Source organism: Rana temporaria, chromosome 11, assembly GCF_905171775.1.
Source record: "Rana temporaria chromosome 11, aRanTem1.1, whole genome shotgun sequence".
NCBI classification, from domain to species: domain Eukaryota; kingdom Metazoa; phylum Chordata; class Amphibia; order Anura; family Ranidae; genus Rana; species Rana temporaria.
The window spans coordinates 47,388,681-47,412,038 of NC_053499.1; the positions used below are offsets into that span (position 1 = coordinate 47,388,681).

Genomic DNA, 23,358 nt, shown 5'->3' on the forward strand with positions numbered 1-23,358 from the left:
TCAATGGCCTCATCACCAGGCACAAGTGTCATGTAGTTTGTTGAGGGTCTCTTTAGGAAATTGTGCAATATGCAGCAGCAAAGTATGACATGGTTCAGATTCTACGTAACAAACCTACAGTGCTTGTCTTGTTTGCACTGCCTGTATACTGCTGTTCAAAGTATATAGGGCCAAAGGGTCTTGTCAGGGCCGATCCTCCCTATAGGCGCACTATGCAAGCCGCTTAGGGCCACGCAAAGCTGCAGAGGGCCCCCCAAATTACTAGAGGCCCCGCCTGGTGAGAAGTCATTTTCGCACCCTCACCCCGCTTCTAAACTCGCTGGCTGGCCTGAGTCATTTACGACAGCAGAACACCCCCTCCCCCCGCTTCTCAACTTTCTTTAATGTGACATGTCACTGTCGTCAGCGCCCCCCCCCCCCCATTCTCATTTTTAATGTGCCATGTCATTTTGCTTAGGGCCCCAGGGAGGTCAGCATCGGCACTGGATCTTGTAATGGCCTGGGGGGAGTGGTGGCGGGGAAACTCATGCTATTTTTTTTAATGATTTTTATCCATATTGCAGGGACCAAACATTACATTAAAGCCGCAAGCAGTATTAAATTACTTTTTTTCTGAGAGTAATCTCATGTTGTGCAGGGACATTTCTAAACACGTGCCACTACTATAGACACCCAGCAGGTACGATTTTTAAAGGAATTTTTGATTTTTTTTCACTTTAAGCATCAATAAAATCACTGCTCCAGAAAAAACTACAGTTTTTAAAACTTTTTTTTCCATTGATACATGTTCCCTGGAGCAAGACCCGGGTTCTCAAAGACGTTTTCCAACAATAACTTGAATATTGGGCTTTAAAATTAGCACTTTTGAATTCGAACGTTCGAGTCCCATAGACTTCAATGGGGCTCTAAATGTTCGCGCGAACGGTCGGTCTGTTCGAACGTTCTGGTGCGAACCGAACGCGGGTATGTTCGGCTCATCCCTAGTCCTGACACTCCTGCTCACCCCCTCAAGAGGCTTTCTCCACACCAGGGAGAAAGCCTTGCATTACAGTGGTGAGTTTAAAAGCAAAAAGCAAAATGTATGCAGCAATTTACATATACAGTATATTCTTTTAACCCCAAATGTTCTGACAAATCCCCCCCACGTTTCCCCCTAATATTTTGGCGATCAACCATGAACATATTAGGGAAACGGGTCCGAAGAACTATCACAGTTGTTTAAAAGATATGGCCACATTATTATTTTTCTTTATACTTGAAGAATGTTCATCTCTTCATCCATATGATAAAGAATGTTCTTGTATGACTTGGATCTTCCTTGATGAATTCAAGTCTTTATAAAAACAAAAATGAACTGTTGCAGTGGTGGTGTCCCCCCCCCCCCCACCTTTTTCAAATGTAATAAAAACAAAGCTGGTAAACCAGCAATTGAAGAAACTCTTCAGTGAATCCGCTCTTGTAGTGTTAAGCCACATGCACTCAAGAAGCAATTACAAACACCTCTAAACTCACGTTTTCAAAGGCAAAAACCGGCATTTAAAACGCCCGTTTTGCCGTGAATTGCGCAGCGTTTTGCCGCGATTAGTGGCGTTTTACCGCGTTTGCGGCTGTCATCGCTTATCTCAAAGACATTGTAGACCCTCCCAAAGTTTAAAACGCAAAAATAAAACGCTTCTGAACCCAAAATTTTGCGTCTGAAAAAACGGACATAAACCCAACTGCTTTAAAACGCCCAAAAACGTGATTGTGTGCATGGACACATAGGATAACATTAAATGTGTTCAGGGGCAGTTAAAAAAAGGGCCCAAATGCCTCTGAACTCGAGTTTAGCAGCGTCTCGTGTGCATGGGGCCTTACAAGCTGTATTCTGGGATTCAAGCAAACAAGGGACTTCTGCAACAAATCTTTCTTTCCGGCAATACAAATCCTGCAGCATATTGCTTCATGACTCCTGATGAAGGATTCGATGGGGTGACAGGTTCCATCCGGAACTGGGCATCACGGATTAACATCATCCTGAGAATCACATTGTCTTTTGGTAGTTAACTTCGTCTGATCTGGTCTGAAGTGTGGTTTGGTGACAGGGGGGTAGATTCAGATAGATTAGCGGATCTTTAGATTCGCGTAATCTATCTGATTTACGATCCGCCGGCGCAAGTTTGAGAGGCTAGTGCTGTATTCAGAAAGCACTTACCTCCAAACTTGCGCCGGCGGATCGTAAATCCCCCGGCGGAATTCAAATTCTGCGGCTAGGGGGAGTGTAGTATTTAAATCAGGCGCGTCCCCGCGCCGATTTAAATGCGCATGCGCCACCGGCTAAATTTTCCAGCGTGCATTGCTCCAAATGACGTCGCTAGGACGTAATTGGTTTCGGCGTGAATGTAAATTACGTCCATCCATATTCGCGAACGACTTACGCAAACAACGTAAAAATTCAAAACTCGGCGCGGGAACGATGGCCATACTTAACATAGGATACGCCGCATATAGCAGGGGTAACTATCCGCCGGAAAAAGCAGAACGCAAACGACGTAAAAAAAAGCGACGGGCGGGCGTTCTTTTCTGAATCGGCGGATCTCCTCATTTGCATATTAGCCGCGTATACAAATGGAAGCGCCACCTAGCGGCCAGCGGGAGATTGCAGCCTAAGATCCAACGGTGTAAGTCACTTACACCTGTCTGATCTAAGGGAGATCTATGCGGAACCTGATTCTATGAATCAGGCGCATAGATCCGACCGTCAGATCTCAGAGATACGACGGCGTATCAGGAGATACGCCATCGTATCTCTATCTGAATATCCCCCAGGTTCCCTCTGGAACTAGACGCCAAGGATTAACATCATCCAAACAATCGCTGTGTCTTTTTGGTAGATCACTTCACCTTTACCAATCAACAAACTGGTCTGGATTATCAATCATTTTCTTTTTGAATAAATAGACAGTATGAATACATATTCTTAATTAATATTTACATTTTCTAACTATGCTGTATATATGATATAGCGATTGGTTAACTATATTTTAATTAACTAAAATCATCAATGATCTAATGATAAAATAAACAAGTGGAAGTGTCTGCGCTGTCAAAATTAACGCACAAAGGCTATCAGTGAATGAGAAAAGGGGCACATAAAATTGGGCAACCCAAAATATAAACAAGTGAAGTGTTACAACATGGTAGCAATAAATGAACAGTCTCTATACGTAAAAATGTGGCACACATAAAGTCCAGAGCAGAGAGATCCAAAGCAAAGAACCACACGATAAAAAAGAAAAAAGTCTGATGCAACTGCTGAATAAAAGAGAGGAGAGTCCAATGATGAAAGACCCCGCAATTAAATCTTGTGAGATAGGCAAGCCGCACACCTTGAAGTATCACACACACCACTAGTGATCCCAGCAGCTCACCTCACAGCTGGCATGCTGCTCTTAAAGTCGCAGTCCCAGGCAGCAAGGAAATAACATACAGCAAAAATGGTGTAATACTGATATAACAAAAAGTCTTCTGAACCAGGAGATTTGTATTTCATAGGAGTGCCACGAAAACCTTTGGCAGTCACCTAGCACCTCCAGACACAGACGAGCTCGCTGCTCGTGGAGATAAGCCACTTATTTCTTCACTTCATGTGAGTGCATCCAGTGCTGGCTGCGTGTTTAACTTTTTGTTATATCAGTATTACACCATTTTTGCCGTATGTTATTTCCTTGCATGTGCTGCCTGGGACTGCGACTTTAAGAGCAGCATTTGTTACAAGACCAGACCCTCGTATGCAAACTCTCTCGATCAGGCCATACATGTCAGCTGTGAGGTGAGCTGCTGGGATCACTAGTGGTGTGTGTGATACTTCCAGGTGTGCGGCTTGCCTATCTCACAAGATTTAATTGCGGGGTCTTTCATCATTGGACTCTCCTCTCTTTTATTCAGCAGTTGCATCAGACTTTTTTCTTTTTTATCGTGTGGTTCTTTGCTTTGGATCTCTCTGCTCTGGACTTTATGTGTGCCACATTTTTACGTATAGAGACTGTTCATTTATTGCTACCATGTTGTAACACTTCACTTGTTTATATTTTGGGTTGCCCAGTTTTATGTGCCCCTTTTCTCATTCACTGATAGCCTTTGTGCGTTAATTTTGACAGCGCAGACACTTCCACTTGTTTATTTTATAATTTTTTGTCTATTAAGGTAGACCTTCCCAGTGTTTGCAGCAGTGCTCCCGTCACCTCACTTCCCCTTCCCCTTCCCCATTCACAGACAGCGCAGGAGTTTTACCCTATTCAATGATCTAATGATGATAGTATTCTACCATGAATGGCAGGATCAACATTAACGCTGAATGAGTATAAGATTTGAAGATCTGTAAGTTAGGAGAGAAAAATCACAATGTCATATCATTACATTTACATTCTCTTGATCTTTAAAATCTCTTCTTATACATTACCTTTCAGCATTCATAGTTGGAACCTAGGATGACAAGCATACAATTGAATATTTTATACCATACCCAAACATGTCCTCAATTCACTGATATTGGCATATACTTTTGACCTCATCACAGTCTCCATTTTCTTCTTGTGGGGAGACTTAGGCCCAGATTCACAAAGACTTACGACGGCGTATCTCCAGATACGCCGTCGTAAGTCCGAATGGCCACCGTCGTATCTATGCGCCTGATTCATAGAATCAGTTACGCATAGATTTGGCCAAGAATCGAGTGGCGTAAGTCTCCTACGCTGTCGTATCTTGGGGTGCATATTTACGCTGGCCGCTAGGTGGCGCTTCCATTGATTTCCGCGTCAAATATGTAAATGAGCAAGATACGCCGATTCACAAACGTACGTATGCCCGTCGCAATTAGTTACACCGTTTACATAAGACATACGTCGGCGTAAAGATATAGCAGGTCTCTAGGTGGCGCAGCCCATGCAAGGTATGGACGTCGGAACAAGCGTATCTTTTTACGTTGTTTACATAAGTCGTACATGAATGGGGCTGTGCGTAGGTTACTTTTACATCACAGGCATTGAGCCGGGGTATCTTTGGGCGTAAATACGACGTGATACTGAGCATGCGCGCGCATGCGCCGTTCGTTCGGCCATGCATCCACATGGGGTCACGCTTAATTTAAATACAACACGCCCACGACCTGCCTACTTTGAATTACACACGCTTACGCCGGCCGATTTACGATACGCCGCCGTAACTTAGGACGCAAGTGCTTTATGAATACAGCACTTGCCTCTCTAAGTAGCGGCGGCGTAGCGTAAATAAGTGAATAAATACTGATGCGCTCATATTAACTCATGTGCAATGTGAATCGTACATATACAATCAAGCAAAAAAACCTGGTGAAGAAACTCTTAATATATGTGAGTAGATCATGAAAAAGTCCTGATGATTGAATCAGCCAGTCTGCAGTGATCCTTCACCTAAATGCCAAGATCTCACTTCAATGTGATCAGGTTACAACAACCTCCAGCAAGCGATCAGATGTTTCCAGTTTCATTCAGTCACATGCAAAAGAGGAGGAAAGGGAAACATAGCGCAATATTGTACCATATAGATGTGGATAAAGGCTGCACTTAGTGCACTCACGTGTCCTTGCTCATGTTATAGACAGGGTATATTGCCGCTCAGTTTAAGTGGACTCCTCACTCGGGATAGACATCCGATGGTCCGTCACTGTAGGCTACTCCCCCACATGTATCGTCACTCGTCACGTGACGCCCGCACAACGTAAAGCCGCCCTACCTGAACCTAGGCCTTAGGCTGCAAACCTTAGGCCTCAGGAGATGAACCTTGGAGCGACACCAGTGGTCTTCCTGAAATGAAATTTTAAACATCCGCCTCCCTCAACTGGTTAAGAACATATCTGAACTTTGGGATATGCTTTTAAAACATTATGCTATTCAACAAAATATTATCCACATGTTAAACTTTTTCTTGAAGGTACACCAGGCTTTGGCCTTGTGTAAAATAACAAACAAAATCAAATTCAAAACCGAAATTTATCTGACCAAATAACACTCTGTTCCAGTTGTACTATTTCTTTCCACCTTTTAAATGCCAGCTTGTATGGGTCTTCAGAACTTACCTGAATGTTTCATCATTATTGAGCATAATTTAGTGTGGTGAAGTACTTAGCACTTTGTATTTTTATCAAGCATTGGTCAATATATGGCACAGCTTACTGTTCATATATAGAGTTGAGCGGACACCTGGATGTTCGGGTTCGGACCCGAACCCGAACTCCGAACCCCATTGAAGTCAATGGGACACGGACTTTTAGTAAAAAAAAAAAAAATGCGCAGAGGTCCCCCCAAATTCAATAACCAGACCCTTTAGGTCTGGTATGGATATTAAGGGGAACCCCGCCGTCAATTTAAAAAAAAATGACGTGGGGTTCCCCCTAAATATCCATAACCAGACCCTTCAGGTCTGGTGTGGATTTTAAGGGGAACTCCACCCCAAATTTAAAAAAAAATGGCGTGGAGTTCCCCCTAAAATCCACACCAGATCCCTTATCCGAGCACTTTGACCTGGCCGGCCGCAGAAAAGAGGGGGGGACAGAGTGCGGCCCCCCCCTCTCCTGAACCGCACCAGGCCACATGCCCTCAACATTGGGAGGGTGCTTTGGGGTGCCCCCCAAAGCACCTTGTCCCCATGTTGATGGGGACAAGGGTCTCATCCCCACAACCCTTGCCCGGTGGTTGTGGGGGTATGCGGGCAGGGGGCTTATCAGAATCTGGAAGACCCCTTTAACACAGGGGACCCCCAGATCCTGACCCCCCCCCTGTGTGAAATGGTATTTCACACAGGGGAAGTGTAAAAAGTTAAGGAAGTGTAAAAAGTTAGTTTCAGAAAAAAAACACACACCGTAGAGCAAATTACTTTATTAATTAAACCGAATAAAAATCCAGCGGTGAAAATAGACGATCGGTGCTGCTCGCTGCTCCATCGTTGTCTATCCAGCGCCGGGTGATGTGTCCAGCGATTGGTCCAGCGATGAGAACATCCATCCATTCAGAGCACAGCTCAGCGAATGATGCGCCGATGCTTTGGCGTTTCTTTTATAGGGGAGGCGGCCACGCGTCACGTGACCCCGTCCCCCTCTGACGCACACTCTGCTACGTCACTGGGACAGCCCAGACAAGGGTCAGGATCTGGGGGTCCCCTTTGTTAAAGGGGTCTTCCAGATTCTGATAAGCCCCCTGCCCGCATACCCCCACAACCACCAGGCAAGGGTTGTGGGGATGAGACCCTTGTCCCCATCAACATAGGGACAAGGTGCTTTGGGGGGCACCCCAAAGCACCCTCCCAATGTTGAGAGCATGTGACCTGGTGCGGTTCAGGAGAGGGGGGGGCCGCACTCTGTCCCCCCCTCTTTTCTGCGGCCGGCCAGGTCAACGTGCTCGGATAAGGGGTCTGGTGTGGATTTTAGGGGGAACTCCACGCCATTTTTTTTTTTACATTTGGGGTGGAGTTCCCCTTTAAATCCACACCAGACCTGAAGGGTCAGGTTATGAATATTTAGGGGGAACCCCACGTCATTTTTTTTAAATTGACGGCGGGGTTCCCCTTAATATCCATACCAGACCTAAAGGGTCTGGTTATTGAATTTGAGGGGACTTCCGCGCATTTTTTTTTCCCGAACTCCGAACCCGGACCCGAACTTTCAGCAATTTCAGCAATCGGGTTCGGGTTCGGGAAAAACCCAAAGTCTGTACCGAACCCGAACTTTACAGTTTGGGTTCGCTCAACTCTATTCATATATACTTGTTTATTTAGCTGTCTCCTGCTCATAATACAATATGCAATTTTATATGTATTCTTTTAACCCCAAATGTTCCGACAATATATATATATATATATATATATATATATATATCAATCATAAAAACATCCACAGGGCCTCAAAATAGGATGGGGGGACTTGGCTATATTGTAAACACTACAATAATTACTCAGTCTGAAAAATACAGTTATAATATGAACAAAAAAAATTGTAACAAAACACATGCTGATGTTTTGTTACTTTGCTTCTTATACCAAATCAGCATATGTAATTACTAAATGTATGAGTAATCTGAAAGTTATATCGAAGAAGAAAAGATATAAGAAATGTTTTAATCATTTTTATTATTGGTATTTATATAGCACTGACAATTTATGCAGCAATTTACATATACAGTATATTGTAAATTCACATAACAGTATTATGTTTTGTCAGCATGCGTTCCAGGCTCATGCTCACTACCCCAAGTTTTCTGTCAACCTGGTTTTCGGCCAGAAGTAACCATTGAAGGCTGCTGTCCCAAAACAACTTGTGGTAAGTTTTAAAATAGTATACCTTTTAGATAAATGCACTCTGATCCTGCGCTCTGCTGTGGGCTGACAACTCACAGCATTTTTGTGGACATAGTGGTGTCAGCTTTGCCCACAGTGTTTTGCCACATTACTCAACCATTCCCATTTTCGATCACTATAATGTAATGTCTAATCCTTTCCTAACACAGGAAGTCTTTTTCATTATACTGTATTTACAAATAAAAAACACTAAGTTTGGGCTGGAGTCTGGCTTAAAGGAGCAGTGTGGCTCCACTCTCCAGCTCTGTTACTTAGAATGGAGGATCTAGCAAAGGAATGGGCACAGGCAGCATAGAAAAACCACAAAGGATTTCTAAAGATTTCTGCTAAGAAAGTTTGATGCACCCATATGTTTTTGCCCAATTAATATGGGAAATAAAACATATAGTAAAACCTTGGTTTGAGAGTAACTTGGTTTGAGAGCTTTTGCAAGACAAGCAAAATGTTTTAATAAATGTTTCCTTGATATACAAGTGATGTCTTGATATAAGAGTAGCGTCATGTCACAACTGAGTATAAAAAAAAGAAGAGAGGAGCCTCTTAGGCCTCGTACACACAATAGGTTAACCAGAGGACAACGGTTTGAAGGACCGTTGTCTTAGGTTAACCGATGAAGCTGACTCAGGCCGCGTACACACGGTCGGTCAAAACCGATGGAAACGGTCTGAAGGACCGTTTCATCGGTCCAAACCAATGGTGTGTGGGCCCCATCGGTCAGTTATCCTTCGGTCAAAAATGTTAGAACTTGCTTTAAAATTTAACCGATGGACGCCTAACCGATAGGTCAAAACCGACGGTTAGTATGCAAAAGCATTGGTTAAAAACATGCGCATGCTCAGAATCAAGTCGACGCATGCTTGGAAGCATTGAACTTCATTTTTCTCAGCACGTCGTTGTGTTTTACGTCACCGTGTTGGACTCGATCGGTTTTTTAACTGATGGTGTATAGGCACATCAGACAATCAGTTCTCATCAGAGGGACTGATCGTGTGTACGCGGCCTGATGGTCCGTCGTGCCTACACACCATCAGTTAAAAAACCGATCATGTGAGAACGCGGTGACGTAAAACACAACAACGTGCTGAAAAAAATGAAGTTCAATGCTTCCAAGCATGCGTCGACTTGATTCTGAGCATGCGCGGGTTTTTAACCAATGATTTTGCATACTAACGATCGGTTTTGACCTATCGGTTAGCAATCAATCGGTTAAATTTTAAAGCAAGTTTGCTTTTTTTTAACCGAAGGTTAAATAACCTATGGGGCCCACACACGATCGGTTTTGACCAATGAAAACGGTCCGTCAGACCGTTGTCCTCTGGTTAACCTATCGTGTGTACGAGGCCTAAGTGTAGCAATTTGGTTACATTTAATGAAGGTACAACATTTAGCAACTTATTGCTACACTTAGAGGTGCATCTCTTCTCTTTTATACCCTGTAAAAAAAATGCTTTGATATACAAGTGCTTTGGATTACAAGCATGTTATTGGAACGAATTATGCTCGCAAACCAAGGTTTTACTATATAATTAAGTCATTGCATTTTTAACCCCAATATTACTGCAATTTTAACGAAAACCTGTCATGAGAGAAATATGGAGATTTCCACTGCAAAACAATAATTTTATATGTGAGATAAGTTGTGGCAGGAGATCAGAGGGGTCTTTAAAGCACCTGTTAGCGTTGTCTAGATTTTTTTTTATTTTTAGAGTTGTCTGCTTCTGTGCAGAGCTATAAATTAGTTTTCATAATTTATTGAGAGAAGAAATGGTAAAAAAAGTAGGCAATCTGCTGCAGAACGATCTAACTATTTCTGTAGTCATTTTTTTATTTATTTTTTATTTCCCCACAGTACCAAAAGGAGTTTGTGTGAAGGATGGCATTGAATACCAGGTAGGTTTTTAACCAGTATTTGATTAGAAATATTTGTATGTATCTCTCTACTGTGCCAATAGACATGCAAAGATGTTCATCTGATCTAGCCTGTCCAGGTCACTACTGTTTTTATTTATTTTTTATAAATCTTTTTTATTGGCTTTTATATACTGCAGATAAAGAGCTTAAAGCTCCAGAGCACCAACCCATGCAGGGGAGGTCACTGGTAGGTTCACAATACAACTAACAGTCAACAGAATCTAATGTGATGGCTCATGCACCAGTTCACAATGCCAGTATCCATGAGGCAGAGTATTACCTCGTATTAGAGACCTTGGGTAGCCATGACAGATGAAAATGGGCCTTAATTAGCCTCCAAGTGAGGCAGCGAAACATATTCAGGGGCTTGTGGTGGATGGTTCTTCCAACAATTTTGCCCATAGATTAAACTTTTACTTACTGCCCCTGTTTTCATATGTATCCAGGTACAGAGGGAGATTTGAATTAATCAGACATTTTTAAAAGACTAGAGAAGGAAGAGTTGCTTTTTTCCAATGCATAGTAGGCAAGATTTCAGCTTGAGTTTAGGGCAGGTCTCTGCAACTGCATTAATTACATCCACTACCTCTGTCTAGAACCGAGAAATAAGGGAGAAGTTCCAAAAACTTAGAAAAAAGTCTCTGTCTGGGTGGCCACATCTGCAGCAGGTGGGGATCAGAGCAGGATTTAACCTATGTAGCCTATGATATTAGCACAACCATGGGGGTCTAGGATTATGTGGAGAGAAGGCAGGGTGAGGTTGTTCCACAATGGTGTGTAAAGAGAAAGGTCAGCAGAGTCCTGCACTTCCTATTTAAACCCCATCGACCAGGCTATGAGAGTAATCTCAATGAGGCAAGTGAGCGAATATGAAGCTCTAACACCACAGAAGGAGATGTTGAAGGGCTTCCAAAGAGTCTAGTACAGTCACCTCTAACGTGGTGGAGGCGTTGCTCAAATGTGGCACCAGCCACCAGTAGGTGGTGAGCAACGGAGTAGCTATAAACTACTGGCATGGCCAGTCCACCCTGCAATGGTGGTGTTGCGTTTGTAACATAGGGCTTGGGATCCTCAAAAAAAGGAAATTAATAGTTGGTAAAGCAGTTTAAAAAATAATTTGGGTCTCCAGGAGGGTGGATTTCGAAAGAGGTTGGAAAGCTTTGTTAGACCTTTCATTTCAATCAGATTTATGCACCCAATGAAAGATGAAAGCACATTTTTCCACACCTTTAGCCTAATTTTAACTTCTGGCAGTACAGGAATTAAGTGCAATTCATCATATAATTTGACATTACAGGATAACATCACCCCCAAGTAAGTAAACAATTGTACTCACTGCGGTTGTTGTCCCGGGTGGCCAGAGAAATAGCCCAAGAGCCAATAGGAAATTAGAGTGACTTATGCCAGTTAACTCTCAGGCAGGGCCGGCGCAACCACCAGGCGGACCAAGCGGCCGCTTGGGGCGGGCAGGTCCGCAGCCTGGGATGGGGCGGAAAAATTACCTTTTTTTTTTTTTTTATACTTTATTGTCCGGAGTTGCCGGCGCCCGGTGTCCCGCTCCGGTGTGCTAATGCGCCGCAGTGCCTGTCAGCTGCTGACTGGATGTGGCCCGGGCCGGGCGCAGCCAGTCCAGTTACTGCCTGGTGATGGATGACGCCGGGTCCAGGCCTGCTGATAGATCCCTCCCCCGGCTCCCACAGCGGCAGAGTTGTTCGGCGGCTCAGGGCTCTAAAGCCGAAGAGCTGGGCCGCCTCCTTCACAGTCACTGGTCGGGACTCGTGAGTGGGTGTGGCCAGCCAAGGGATGATCCCGCCTGTCACTGGGGGACGGAGAACGGAGTGGGCGGCCTCAGGGATGATCGCAGGTCTTTCTGGGCAGAGCAGCAGGTAAAAAAGAATGGTTCTAAAAATGCTGTTTTGTTTTTGATGAAGCCACTGGACTAGGAGAAATTGAGTCTGTGCGAGGACCCTCTCCCATGGAGGAACTGTGCCAGCATCTGGCTGACCTGGCACGGGCAGTGAAGGATCTACAAGCAGGCTATACCCAGCTGGAAGGATGAATACAGACCCTGTCTTCTGCTGCCCAGGGACCTGCACCAGCCTCCGCCGCCACAGCAGGGGGCTGCTTCCGCTCCGGCAGTTGTCATGCTTCCACCCGAACCCAGGGTCCCGACTCCAGAAAAATTCCTTGGAGATCGCAGCAAGTTTAGATCCTTCAAAAACGCATGTGAATTGTACTTTGCACTGCAGCCTCGCACCTTCTCGCTGGAGGCCACGGAGGTCGGCTTTGTGATTTTCCTATTGCAAGGGAACCACAATCCTGGGCCCATCGTCTCCTCGAGCAGAAGTCAGTGTGTTTAGCAGACCTGGCTTCATTCTTTGCTACCATGGCCCAGTTGTACGAGGATCCCCAGCAAGCCGCTTTTGCTGAAGCGGCCCTTAGCTCACTTCAGCAAGGTCGCAGAGCAGTGGAGGATTATGTCTCTGAATTCAGACGATGGGGTTTTGACACCAATTGGAATGATGCCGCATTACGCTACCAATTCCGCATGGGCCTCTCTGAGTCCCTCAAGGACGAACTTGCCCGAGTGGGGATGCCTCCTACCTTGGAGGCTCTGATTGACTTATCCATCCAAATTGACCGTCGGTTGAGAGAACGGAGGTCAGAGAGGGCTGCGGGCCAGTCACGCCCAGTATGGATGCTACCCCTGCTCCGCCGGCCCCTGTTCCGGCCGCGTCTGGTGCACCAGAGCCAATGCAGATCGGCCTACTCCACCCTTCTCTCACCATTGAAGAATGCCAACGTCGTCGCCAGCAGAATCTTTGCCTGTACTGCGGAGGGTCAGGCCATTATGTGAGGTCCTGTCCCGTCAAACCCCGTAAGTGCCTCTCAGTTACTTCGCCTTCTGCAACTGTGAACATGCCCAGCAATTCTGCTCACTTTGCTCTCTCCATTTCATTACAGCTGCAAGAAGGGCCCATCCAAACTCCGGCTATAATTAATTCCGGGGCCTGCAGCTGCTTTGTGGATCTATCCTTTGCTGCGAAACATTGTATCCCACTTCAACCTAAAACACATAGACTTTCCATCTATCTGGCCGATGGGTCCAATATTAAGTCCGGGGCAGTTACGCACGAGACTATTCCTCTACTAACCACCATCGCTAAGGATCACAGAGAATTACTACGATTAGATACCATCACCTCTCCTTTGTTCCCGATTATTCTCGGCATGCCCTGGCTGAAAGCCCATAATCCCAGCATCAACTGGACCACAGATGAAATTGAGTTTCTTTCTCCCTACTGCCTTCAGCACTGCTTACCAATTCCTTGTGACCGGCCCTCCTTATTATGCCTTGATACAGACTCTGAGGCTTGTCAATCGGTACCCGCAGTTTACCACGATTTCCTGGATGTGTTCAGCAAGAAAGGGGCAGAAACTCTCCCTCCTCATCGGCCCTACGATTGTCCAATCAAACTCCTTCCGGGAGTCGAAGTCCCCTTTGGCCGAATCTTTCCCCTATCTGAATGCGAACTTGTAGCCCTTAAGGACTATATTGAAGAAAACCTGAAGAAGGGGTTCATCCGCCCTTCCACATCCCCGGCTGGGGCAGGAATCTTCTTTGTGGAAAAGAAGGACCACTCTTTACGTCATGTGTGGATTATCGTGAACTGAATAAGATTACAGTTAAGAACCGTTATCCTCTGCCACTAGTGCCTGAACTTTTTCAGAGACTATGCGCTGCCACCATATTTACTAAGCTGGACCTTCGGGGTGCCTATAATTTAATCCGTATACGGGAGGGGCATGAATGGAAGACCGACTTCCGTACACGGTTTGGGCACTTCGAGTACCTTGTGATGCCCTTCGGACTTTGCAATGCCCCCGCCCTATTTTCCAGCACTTTATTAACAATGTCTTCCGAGATTTCCTGGACTTATTTGATGTTGTAGACCTTGATGATATATTAATTTTTTATTCCTCCTTAGACAACCATCGCAGACATGTCAGAAATGTGCTGGGTCGCCTTCGGCAACATGGACTCTACGCCAAACCCGAGAAGTGCGAATTCGAACGCCAGAGCATCCAATTCCTGGGCCTGATTATATCCACTGAGGGTATCAAGATGGATCCTCAAAAAGTCGCAGCTATCGTGGACTGGCCAGCTCCCAGTGATAAGAAAGGCGTCCAACGTTTCGTAGGTTTTGCAAACTTTTACAGAAAATTTATCAGAGGATTCTCGGCAATCATCTCCCCCATCACCCAACTCACCAAACAAGGTGTCAGATTCCATTGGTCTCCTGAGGCTCAGACTGCTTTCGAGACTCTGAAAAAGCTATTTACCTCTGCATCTGTCCTGAAACACTCTGATTCGGCCCAGCCATATGTCTTAGAGGTGGACGCATCGGAAACGGCGGTTGGAGCTATACTTTCTCAGAGGCAGGGACCCAAGGCTCTGTTGCACCCTGCCGCCTTATTTTCTCGCAAACTGTCCAGTGCTGAAAATAATTATGATGTCGGGGATCGCAAACTCCTAGAGATCAAAGCTGCACTAGAAGAATGGAGGTATCTATTAGAAGGGGCTGCACACCCAATCTTAATCTATACGGACCACAAGAATCTAGAATATTTGAGGACCGCAAAGAGACTGAAACCCCGGCAGGCCAGATGGGCACTTTTCTTTTCTAGATTTACCTTCCATTTAGCATACAGGCCAGGATCAAAGAACATAAAACCAGATGCGTTGGCCCGCATGTTCAGCAAGTCTCAAGAAACCTCTCCGCCAGATACCATCCTGTCATCCAGCAACTTCCTTCTACAGTAGGTGCACGCGATATTGTGTCAATCTCGCTCCCTTCCTCGGCGAGATTGAGCACCTACGAGCCCCATCGCGGGAGCCAGCGCCGAGCTGGCTTGCCGCGATAGAGACAAAGCCGTCATAGAAGCGACGGGAGATCCGACTTGGATTCCCGCCAATTCTACACGTGTGCTGCGTTTGTTATGAATCCTGAGGGGGAAGTCCCCGCCGGATTTTAAATAAAAATCCGGCATGGGTTCCCCCCTCAGGAGCATACCGGGCCCTTAGGTCTGTTATGGGTTGTAAGGAGAGCCCCCCCCTATGCCGAAAAAACGGCGTAGGGGGTCCCCCTACAATCCATACCAGACCCGTATCCAAAGCACGCTACCCGGCCGGCCAGGAAAGGAGTGGGGACGAGCGAGCGCCCCCCCCTCCTGAGCTGTACCAGGCTGCATGCCCTCAACATGGGGGGGTTGGGTGCTCTGGGGCAGGGGGGCGCACTGCGGGGCCCCCCCACCCCAGAGCACCCTGTCCCCATGTTGATGAGGACAGGGCCCCCTGGCAACCCTGGCCGTTGGTTGTCGGGGTATGCGGGCGGGAGGCTTATCGGAATCTGGGAGCCCCCTTTAATAAGGGGGCCCTCAGATACAGGCCCCCCACCCTAAGTGAATGGATATGGGGTACATCGTACCCCTACCCATTCACCTGGAGGAAAAATGTTAAAGTCAATAAACACAACACAAGAGTTTTTAAAATAATTTATTAGTCTGCTCCGGAGGCCGCCCCCTGTCTTCTTTAGCTCTGTTTACCAGGGGGGGCTTCTTCTTTGACGTCTTCGGGTGGGGGGCGCTCTTCGCCGCCGTCCGGTTCTCTTCCACCGCCGGGGGGGGGTCGCTTTTATAAAAGCGCCCACTCCTCGGCGGGTTTCCTCCGACGTCTTCGGCGGGGGGTGGTGTGCTTCTTCTTCCGCTATCCGGGGGGGGTCTTCTTCGGCTATCCGGGGGGTCTTCTTCACTCTCCGGGGGTCTTCTGCTATGTTCGCCGCTCTCCGCTGTTGACTCGGCGCACCCCGGTTCTTCCTCCAGCTGTCCGGTGCCTTCTCCTTCAGCGCTGAACGTCTATCTTCTTCTTCCGTGCTGTGACGTATTCTTCTTCTTCCGGGCTGTGACGTCATCTTCTTCTCTTCTCCAGATGTTGACACGCCGGCTCTTCTCGCTGAAATGACGGATGCGCGGCTTGCATCGGACCTATATAGGCCTCACAGTCCCATCATGCTCTGTACCTACCCATGTGATACCTACCCACGTGGGTAGGTATCACATGGGTAGGTACCAGAGCATGATGGGATTGTGAGGTCTATATAAATCCGATGCAAGCCGCGCACCCGTCATTGCAGCGAGGAAAGGCGACGTGTCAACATCGGGAGAAGAAGAGAAGTGAAGAACATGACGTCACAGCACGGAAGAAGAACTCACAGCACGGAAGGAGAAGAAGACGTACAGCATGGAAGAAGAAGGCACCGGACAGCGAGAGGAAGAACCGGGGTGCGCCGAGTCAACAGCGGAGAGTGGCGAACATAGAAGGAGACCCCCGGAGAGTTGAGAAAACCCCCCGGATAGCGGAGAAGACCCGTCGGGATAGCGGAAGAAGAAGCCCCCCCGCCGAAGACGCCGGAGGAAACCCGCCGGGGGGTGGGGGCTTTTTTAAAAGCGACCCCCCCGGCGGTGGAAGAGAACCAGACGGCGGCCCCCACCCACCCGAAGACGTCAAAGAAGAAGCTCCCCCTGGTAAAAGAGCTAATAAAGAAGACAGGGGGAGCCTCCGGAGCAGAAAAATAAATTATTTTAAAAACCCTTGTGTGGTGTGTTTATTAACTTTGACATTTTTCCTACAGGTGAATGGTTAGGGGTACGATGTACCCAATATCCATTCACTTAGGGTGGGGGGCCGGTATCTGGGGGCCCCCTTATTAAAGGGGGCTCCCAGATTCCGATACGCCTCCCGCCCGCATACCCCGACAACCAACGGCCAGGGTTGTCGGGAAGGGACCCTGTCCTCATCAACATGGGGACAGGGTGCTCTGAGGTGGGGGGGCCGCAGTGCGCCCCCCTGCCCCAGAGCACCCAACCCCCCCATGTTGAGGGCATGCAGCCTGGTACGGCTCAGGGGGGGGGGGCGCTCGCTCGTCCCCACTCCCTTCCTGGCCGGCCGGGTAGCGTGCTTTGGATACGGGTCTGGTATGGATTGTAGGGGGACCTCCTACGCCGTTTTTTTCAGCGTAGGGGGGCTCTCCTTACAACCCATAACAGACCTAAGGGCCCGGTATGCTCCTGAGGGGGAACCCATGCCGGATTTTTATTTAAAATCCGGCGGGGACTTCCCCCTCAGGATTCATAACAAACGCCGCACATGTGTAGAATTGGCGGGAATCCAAGTCGGATCTCCCGTCGCTTCTATGACGCGCTTGCTGGGATGTGCTGTCACTATTCCAGTGAGTGCGAGATCTCGGCACCATGTCGCCGAGAATCAGCGCGATGCTGTCGTGCTAAAAACACAATATCACAAACACCTACTGTATTACAAGGAGACGTGATCACCCGAATTAGGCAAGCTTCTGTAGGTAATCATTCGCCGCCCAGGACCACCCTATTAGCAATAGATGGGCTACTTTGGTACGGAGACAAGATCTTTGTACCAGAAAGTCTGTGAATCCCCACCTTGGGTTTGTGCCATGATCAGATGCTTGCATGGCATTTTGGCATTAATAAAACGTCCAAACTAATGCAACGAACATTTTGGTGGACCGGAATGGAGAAGGACTGTAAGAAGTATGTGGAATCATGTATCACTTGTATTCGCAACAAAAACAGCAGGTCCAAGGCCTGGGGTCTACTAAAGCCACTTACGGTCCCGAGTAGACCTTGGCAGATGATTTGCATAGACTTTATCGTGGTGTTGCCGCCATCCGAGGGTTGTAATACTATTTTTGTGGTCGTCGACCGCCTGTCCAAGATGGCCCATTTTCTACCCATAAAGGGCACTCCCTCTGCACAAGAGACTGCACAAATCTTCATCAAAGAGATCATAAGGCTTCACGGAGCTCCGGCAAACATAGTTTCCGACAGAGGGGTCCAGTTCACCTCCAGGTTCTGGAGGCCGTTATGCGAGTCTCTGGGGATTAAACTTTCATTTTCCTCAGCCTACCACCGCAGACGAATGGACAGACGGAAAGGACCAATCAGACACTAGAACAATTTTAGTTCACTTACTTCCTCTGGCCGAATGCTCCTACAACAATTCTGCCCATTTAGCCACCAAGCAATCGCGTTTCTTCGCAAATTACGTTTTTCATCCGTCTTTTCTGTTTAACTCAGTTCCAGAATGCTCTGTACCTGCTGTCGTTGAAACAGTGAACTTCTTTATTACCAACAACAAATTGGTTACAGGAAACAATGGCCAAGACCCAGGCTTACAACAAAGAAGTCTTTGACAGAAAGAGAAGGGGGGAACTAATCCTAAGGCAAAAAGGGAGAAAGAAAGGCGCACCAGCCTCGTGTACTACCGTTTGACAAATTTTAATGAAATAACAAGATAATGAAAACTACTCACAAACAAAGAATGATAAAAGGCTTGTCAAACGATAATTGAAATACCCCTCAAACTACACTCCAGAATGTGGGGGGGGTGGCGAGGTGCCTAAACCCAGGCGACCAAGTTTGGTTGGCAACCACAAATTTAAAACTCACCTGCCCCTCGAATAAACTGGGACCTAAGTTTGTGGGGCCATTCCCCGTGAAGAAACGGATCAGTAATGTTGCATACAAACTTAAGCTACCGGACTCATTTCATGTAACCCTGCTAAAACCTGCCATTCCTGATCTGTTCCCTGATCGAGATGTTGGTCCCCCTGAACCCGTGTTGGTAGATGGCGAGGAGGAGTTTGAAGTGGAAGCGGTATTAGATTGCAGGAAAAGGAGGAATCAGGTTCAGTACCTAATTAAGTGGAGGGGATACGGACCGGAGGACAATTCCTGGGAACCGGAATGCAATATTCATGCCCAAGAGCTCGTCCAAGCCTTCAAGAACGCTCACCCCAACAAAGTGGCCAGATTGGGCATCCGGAGGCTGCCCGTTAGGAGGGGGCAATGTCAGGAAGGGCATGCCAACGTCCAAGTTGGCGGCCGTAGAAGGCGGCCAGTGACTCCTGTTCCTGGGAGAGCGCCGTTAGCGCGCATGCGCTTGCACGCGCCTGTGCACGCGCTGCGGCGTGAACACCATTATCGTTTGGCGCCAGACAGGCCATTTAAACTGGACCACTTCCCGGACTCAGGTGCTGTCCGTTCTACAGCGTTTTGTGTATCCTGATTCTGGTATCCGATTCCTGTTCCCGTTACCCGACCCGGCTTGTCTCTGACGCTCCTGCCTTCTACCTGTATCTGACCCGGCTTGTTTGACCTTGCTCCTGCCAGCCGCTCCTGCTACCTCGCTGCCAGCCCAATACCGACCCGGCCTGCACCTTGACTCCGCTCCTGCCTTCGCTTAGGTTCCTGATGTGCCCGCTAGTGTATGACCCGGCCTGCCAGCATCTGCTTTCTCAGTCCTTCTCAGTCCTGTTGTGCACCCATCCATCCGCAGCTTCCTCTGCCCTCCCGCCTGTGGTGCTCCTGCACAAAGCCATTTCTGCTATCTGCTGACAGCTGCTCCTGAGCGTCTCCTGCACCGTTGTCCTCCTGTGGTTTCTTCAGAGGTTCCAGCCCAGCGACATCATCAGCGATCCTGCCAGGCACTTGTGCGACTCTGCACTCTTGCGCTTCCTGTCTGCTCTACCAGGGGCTCGGAGTAAGAGCTGTAAGAGAGGCTGTCCTCAGCACATCAGGCTCTACCACCAGGGACGTGACAAGCCCTCTGCATTGACCTGCAAACCACTTGCCCAGAGGGGGGTTAAATAACAAGGATGGTTGGATTGTAATGGAGTACCCATTTACTCACCAATGTCCAGAAGGTGCATTCGCAGGCCCCTTTAGCTCTATTTCTTTCAATTTTCTGAATGTGCCCAAGGAAGATGAGCTTTTTTGCTTCTCTCCACAAGCTATCCTCTATGACCCAAACTGACACTAGTGCACATTTCACCGCAGCTGCCAGAGTGGCTTATTCTGCCTCCTAATCCACAGCTACTCCTGCCATAGCCCCAACATCATGCATGGAGGAGTCAGCTGAATTATTTGAACACAGCATTAGCCACTTGCTTCTTAAGGATGCACAGACATTAATTGATTCTGATGTTGGCTCTGAGGTAAGGAAAGGGAGTAACATAAGCCTACAAAGAGGGGAGAACACTGATAAGCAACAAATTGGCATTCATGTTCCCCTAGCTGCGGCGTATTGCCAAGTTGGCTCCAGTGATGATGAGGATGGAGGGGATGATGATGATGCTAGTTGGATGTCGTATAGAGCAGATGAGGAGTGTGAGAGAGAGAGAAACAATCCCATCGAGGCAGGATGACCTCCAGAGGCAGCTATCATGGAAGAGTAGAGAGCAGCCACCCTATTTCATCAGATCGTGGAGCTGCTATCTCCCAGCCTACTTCCCACAGCTCAGCTGTGTGGGCCTTTTTTAGCACATGTGCAGCCGATCACACTGTTGCAATTTGCATTTAACCTCCCACCACTCAGCCCATTGGCAAGAGCACCTGAAAGCCACACACAAGGGTCACAATTCTTCTCCTGCTCACTCCTCACCTTTTATTGTCTACCCCTGATATATTTCACAATCTCTTAGCAGCCTCCACTGACAGGGATGATGGTATAGAAAAGGGTGTCACAGGTCCTTGCAACACGTTTGCCAGCAGCACACCACCAGCTGTAGATTATAGCAGGCAAATTTCTCTGCCCCAGCGGCTGCAGCAAAAAATTCAAATTACACTCCCTGTCACCCACATGCCAGCACCTAAATTCCAGCTTGTCCAAATTGCTGGCTTTACAACCTCTGCCTTTCCGTCAGGTGGATTCCCCCCTTCTGTGAATTTACAGAATATGCTGAACCACAATGGCAAGTTCCCAGTCACTATTTCTTTGCACGTAAGGCCATTCCAGCTTTGTACTATCACATGGAAGGCAATTTTTTGGCATTGTTGGGCAAGGCCACCTTACTGCTGACACGTGGTCCAGAAAGCAGGCCCAGAGGTGGTTCACGACATGGAAGCTTGAGCCAGGAATGGTGGTGTACGATAATGGCACTAACATTCTGTTTGTCCTTCGGCAAGAACATTTCCCAATGCCAATGGCTGCTGGTAAAGGGTGCATGCACTGTACTGTCACTATTTAAGGAGGATGGTGAGCCAAGACAATGCATGCATCAGTGACACAATCCCTCCTGTGTTCCTGCTGGAGCATACTCTGCATAGCCTTTAGGATCGGGCACTCGAGGCAGAGCAGCGGAAGGAAGAGGAGAACTTCCCTTCTTCTCAAAGCCCACTTTATGCAGACACCATTCTTGCGACACCATAGAACACACAAGAGGAGAGTGGTGATGAGGAGGAGGAGGATTTTGGCAGTTTTGGAGGCATAGAAGCAGAGGAAGACAAACATCAAACCTTAAGAGTAGTGTTGCTCACGAATATTCGCATTGCGAATATTCGTTACGAATATGGCATATTCGAATATTCGCGAATAACTCGAATTTCGCGGCCAATATTCGCTATTCCGAATATTCGTATTTTTTCAATTTTATTTTTAAAACAGATCACATCCTAGTGATCTCCATCGATGTCTAAAAGCATTGCTGGTATGATTAGAGACCCTGGGCCGAGTAGCTAAGCTGAGGCGATCCTTTTATGTTGCCGAATATTCGCAATCGCGAATATTCGATTTCCGAATATTCGCGAATACTTTCTCCGCCCTTCTTTTGCATCAGAGCCAATCAGAGTTCTCCTACCACAGTTGTCATAGGAGAGAGTGGAGTGTTTCTGTGCGTTTTTCCAGTGTATCACATCTTCAAAGAATTTTCCATCTTTTGTCCCGTGTCATCATCATTTGCATTTCACCTCTTTAATGAGAATAATAACTGTTTAACATAAAGACATTTAAGAGATGTCAACGTAAACGGTTTACTTGTATTTTCCAAATCTATGGTTATTCAATATTTATTAAACTAATCAATATACAAATTGGTCAAAGTAAACCCTCAAATCTATATAATAATGTATTTATTTTATTAATACCTTGTTAGTTGCAGGGTCCATTACGTAAAACCACACTTTTTCCAAAGGGCAGGTGAAATTGAATGTTTCAAAATTTCGCAATCAATTTCGCATTCGCATTAGCGAAATTTCGCAATCAGTTTCGCATTCGCATTAGCGAAATTTCGCAAAAAAATTTTTGGGATAAAATATCACGAATATTCGATTTTAGCGAATATTTCACGAATATTCGGCTATATATTTGTGATATATCGCAAAATCGAATATGGCATATTCCGCTCAACACTACTTAAGAGATGGTTTTCAGTCCCCAGAAACCTTGGGGCAGTTCCAGATACTATAATCCTTACTGACCCAGAGGCCTCTGCTTCTCATGCCTCTGCAAACTTGCGGTGCATGGGCTCCCTTATTCTTCAAAGCCTGCGAAAAGACCCAAGAATTTGTGGCATCAAGAATAAGGATCATTATTGGTTGGCAACCCTCATTGATCACTGTTACAAGGGGAAAGTCTTGAAACTCATCCTGCCCTCGCAGAGGGAGCACAGGATGAAATATCTTAAGGACACCTTAAAGAAGAGTTTATGTAATGACTTTTCAGACTCCGGTAGGTTGCCTTCTCATGGAAAAGCTTGTTTTGAGGCTTCTGTTTGTCAAAAGAGGAGCAGTGGAGAGGGGGGTCACCTCAGTGATGCATTTCAGAATTGCTTTAGTCCTTGGCGCTCAGGGCTGTCAGCCTTAAGATTCCATCAGCAGCGTCTGCATTATATGGTGGAAGATTATAAATGTCAAAAACGGACATGGAGAGCTTTCCAGTAGACGATCCACTGGGTTTCTGGGTCATGAGAATAAACCACTGACCAGAACTTGCCCAGTATGCAATTGAGCTGCTGTGCTGCCCTGCATCCAGCGTGCTTTCTGAGAAGGCATTGAGTGCTGCCAGAGGTTTTATGACAGATCAAAGAGGGAGTCTGTCCACAGACTCTGTTGACCGGCTGGCATTTGTCAAAATAAATCAGTCTTGGATTAGCAGCCGCTATCAAGCCCCTGATGCCGATGTGGCTTATTAAGAGTTATTGGGATATG

General features: G+C 47.0%; 1 protein-coding gene across 1 annotated transcript in view; it reads left to right on the top strand.

The window, feature by feature from the left end:
* Positions 1-23,358, top strand: part of LOC120916787 (mucin-2-like) — a 211,395-nt gene that overhangs the window by 184,205 nt on the left and 3,832 nt on the right. Inside the window, exons 21-22 of the mRNA XM_040327724.1 lie at positions 8,231-8,329; positions 10,217-10,257. Coding sequence (XP_040183658.1) covers positions 8,231-8,329; positions 10,217-10,257 — 140 coding nt within the window. The remainder of the gene's footprint in view (positions 1-8,230; positions 8,330-10,216; positions 10,258-23,358) is intronic.